Here is a 3,570-nt window from a genome sequence, read left to right as displayed (position 1 = left end):
AGGCCCAGAGGCACCCAGCCCCTTATTGTGCAGAGGGCAGCCTCCATCTCCTGCACAGCAAGATCCCACGACCAGCGTCCATACCAGTGTTCTTTCTGTCCCTCTGTGTTTATCTTCCCCTTGGCACTTCCGTTTTATTTGACATCCAGCTGTGTCCCATTACCCCCAGCCCACCCCGAGGTCTTACCTATCCCAAAGTCCCCACCCTCCCTTCCCCACCTTACCCCACCATGTCCTGTTCAGGACGGGCCCCCACTCAGCCTTCACCCACTGAGCAATCTGACCGGCCTCTCCACTACAGCTCCCCGTCAGAAAACACTGCAAAATACAATTTGTCCCCTTTCCTCCCTACCTCTGTCCCCTCTTCCCAGCACCCCCTCATACCCCCTCCCTATCTCTGTAACCTCATCCAACCCCTACACGCCCTTCCCTATCTCTGTCACCCCCTCCAGCCCCCTACACCCCCTCCCTATCTCTGTCACCCCCTCCAGCCCCTACACCCCCTCCCTATCTCTGTAACCCCCTCCAGCCCCTATACCCCCTCCCTATCTCTGTCACCCCCTCCAGCCCCTACACCCCTTCCAGCCCCTACACCTCCTCCCTATCTCCCTAACAGTATTAACCAGGCCGTAGCTGGAGCATTGTGTCCAGTTCTGATCCCCACACCCCAGGAGGGATGGGATTTCCCTGGAGAGGGCCTAGAGGAGATTCACCAGGATGTTGCCTGGGATGGAGCGATGGAGAGTGGCTGGTCAGGCTCATGTTGTTTTCCTCAGAGCAGAGGAGGCTGAGGGGGGGCACCTGCTGGAGGTGGAGAAGGGCAGAGATACAGCAGCTCGGGAGAAACCTCTCCCTGTTAGTAGGAACCAGGGGGCACAGCTTGAAGGTAAGAGGCAGGAGGTTGGGAGGGGATCTGAGGACTAGTGTTTATACCCAGAGGGAGGCTGGAACTCTCTGGCTGAGAGGGTGAGAGAGGCCTGAACCCTCAAAACATTGAAGACGTTGGGTCACAGATAGACAGGGTGTTTAAGAAGGGGTTTAGCACACTTGCCTTCATTGCTCAGACCTTTGAGTACAGGAGTTGGGACGTCATGTTGAGGTTGTACAGGACGTTGGTGAGGCCTCTTCTGGAGCACTGTGTCTAGTTCTGGTCACCTTGTTATAGGAAGGATATTATTAAACTGGAGAGGGTTCGGAGGAGATTTACCAGGATGTTGCTGGGAATGGAGGGTTTGAGTTATAAGGAGAGGCTGGATAAGCTGGGACTTTTTTCAATGGAGCGTAGGAGGTTGAGAGGCGATCTGATAGAAGATTATAAAATAATAGATATCAATAGAGTTAATGGTAGGTGTCTGTTCCCTAGGGACTGGGGAATTTCAAGACTAGGGGGCACATTTTTAAGGTGAGAGGGGAAAGATTTAAATAAGACATAAGGGACAAATTTTTACACAGAGGGTGGTTTGTGTGTGGAATGACCTTCCTGAGGAAGTGGTGGATGTGGGTACAGTTACAACGTTTAAAAGACATTTGGATAAGGACATGAATAGGGAAGGGTTTGGAGGGATATGGGCCAGGAGCAGGCATGTGGGACTACTTTAGTTTGGGATTATGGTCAGTATGGACTGGTTGGGCCGAAGGGCCTGTTTCTGTGCTGTGTGACTAGTTAGATGGGCATTTGATTTGGCACAAGTGTGCGTGGCTATGGGCCAGCTGCTGGGAAACGAGAGGAGGATTGATTGATGTTTGATGACCAGCACAGATAAGATGGACAGAAGGGCCACTTTGCACGCTGGAAGCTATTTTGGAAACATGGGTTCTGGCCTCTGGATGGGTCCAGCAAGTGAGAGAAGAGCCGGGACGGGGGGAAGCGAGTGGTTGAGAAATGGTCTTGAGCTGGTGGGTTGCACCATGGCCTATTCGCTGTGACCAACAGAGACGAACCCAAGGGTGAATGAGTTCACCACTGCTCACTGTGAGGGTGGGAGCTGGTGCGTTAGCATGAGGTTAGGCTGAGCCAGTCCTGTTCTCTCTCTCTCTCTCTCTCTCTCTCTAATGAAATTTATAGATGACCAATCTCTAGAAGCAGTACATTCCAAACATGTTCGCACATGTTATCATCTCTGCATCTCACATACTCTCTGTCACCCAACACCATCCCCACCCCCCCCACACTCCCTGACACTTACAGGTTTCAGCGACAAAACCAAAACTCATACTCTGTCAGTGATGAGGGAGCGCCGCGCTGTCGGAGGGTCAGCGCTGAGGGAGCGGGCACTGTCGGAGGGTCAGTGCTGAGGGAGCGCCGCACTGTCGGAGGGTCAGCGCTGAGGGAGCGGGCACTGTCGGAGGGTCAGCGCTGAGGGGGCGGGCACTGTCGGAGGGTCAGCGCTGAGGGAGCGGGCGCTGTCGGCGGGTCAGCGCTGAGGGAGCGCCGCGCTGTCGGAGGGTCAGCGCCGAGAGAGCGCCGCGCTGTCGGAGGGTCAGCGCCGAGGGAGCGGGCGCTGTCGGAGGGTCAGCGCTGAGGGAGCGGGCGCTGTCGGTGCTGAGGGAGTGGGCACTGTTGGAAGGTCAGTTTTCGGATGTGAAATTAAACAGAGGCCCTGGCTGCCCTTTCGGGGGGGTGGGGGCGGTTGGGTGGTGGGGGAAGGGGAAGGGGTGTCCTGAAACAGGAGGGGCCGCGCCAGAACACCAAGATGGAGGGAGGATGCTGGGACTGGGTCATCGTTGAAATGGGGCTGAATGGCCAACGCTGTGTGTCTGGCTCCCCTCACACCCAGACCCTCCCAGAGACGATAGCCCATCATCTTCAACCTGCAGTCCCTCCCTCCTTCAATTGGAAGTGGTGCTAGGCAGTGTGGGTCACTGCCCAGGCTGGGATAATCCATGCCCCTCTCCCCTCTGGCTGTTTCCCATCCTCGGACGTGTGCTGACACCCACCCCATCCCCTCCCTCCCCACCAGGACCCTCGGCATGATCGATTGACGTTTCTGTGCTGACCTTCCTACATCACACAAGGTGCTGTTTTTGACCACAGAAACCACACGGGCCCCAAACAGTTTCCATTCGCACAGTCCCTCGCTTGCTCGCTGCACTGCACCTCCAACAGCTTCCTCTCCATCGCAACATCCAGCCCGGGGCCTGTCTCTGTCTCTCTCTGTCAGCCCCTCCATCCCCTACATCCCCTCCCTATCTCTGTCAGCCCCTCCATCCCCTATACCCCCTCCCTATCTCTGTCACCCCCTCCAGCCCCTACACCCCCTCCCTGTCTCTGTCACCCCCTCCAGCCCCTACACCTCTCTCACCGTCTGCACACACACACAGACGCGCGCACACATACACAGACGTGCGCGCACATGCCCACACACACACAAACGCGCACACACACATACGTGCGCGTACACACGCACACACACAGACGTGCGCACACACACAGACGTACACAGACATGCGCGCACACACACACAGACGTACACACACAGATGCGCATGCACACTCACAAACACTCACAAACACACACACTCTTACACAATGACACGCACACACACGCAGACACAATGACACGCAGACACA

The 3,570-nt window shown here is 56.2% G+C and overlaps 1 protein-coding gene across 1 annotated transcript in view; it reads left to right on the top strand.

The window, feature by feature from the left end:
* Positions 1 to 717: 717 nt before the first annotated feature.
* The window catches only part of LOC125481765 (serine/threonine-protein kinase D3-like), a gene marked incomplete at its 3' end in the record, with an annotated part of 15,323 nt that continues 12,470 nt past the window's right edge, over positions 718 to 3,570 (top strand). Inside the window, exon 1 of the mRNA XM_048593669.1 lies at positions 718 to 886. Within this exon, the coding sequence (XP_048449626.1) occupies positions 718 to 886 (169 nt within the window). The remainder of the gene's footprint in view (positions 887 to 3,570) is intronic.

This window comes from Rhincodon typus, unplaced genomic scaffold, assembly GCF_021869965.1.
Source record: "Rhincodon typus isolate 14 unplaced genomic scaffold, sRhiTyp1.1 hic_rhity00003453, whole genome shotgun sequence".
Lineage (NCBI taxonomy): Eukaryota > Metazoa > Chordata > Chondrichthyes > Orectolobiformes > Rhincodontidae > Rhincodon > Rhincodon typus.
Note: the sequence above shows the minus strand (reverse complement) of the source record. Positions and strands in the feature narration are given on the sequence as shown.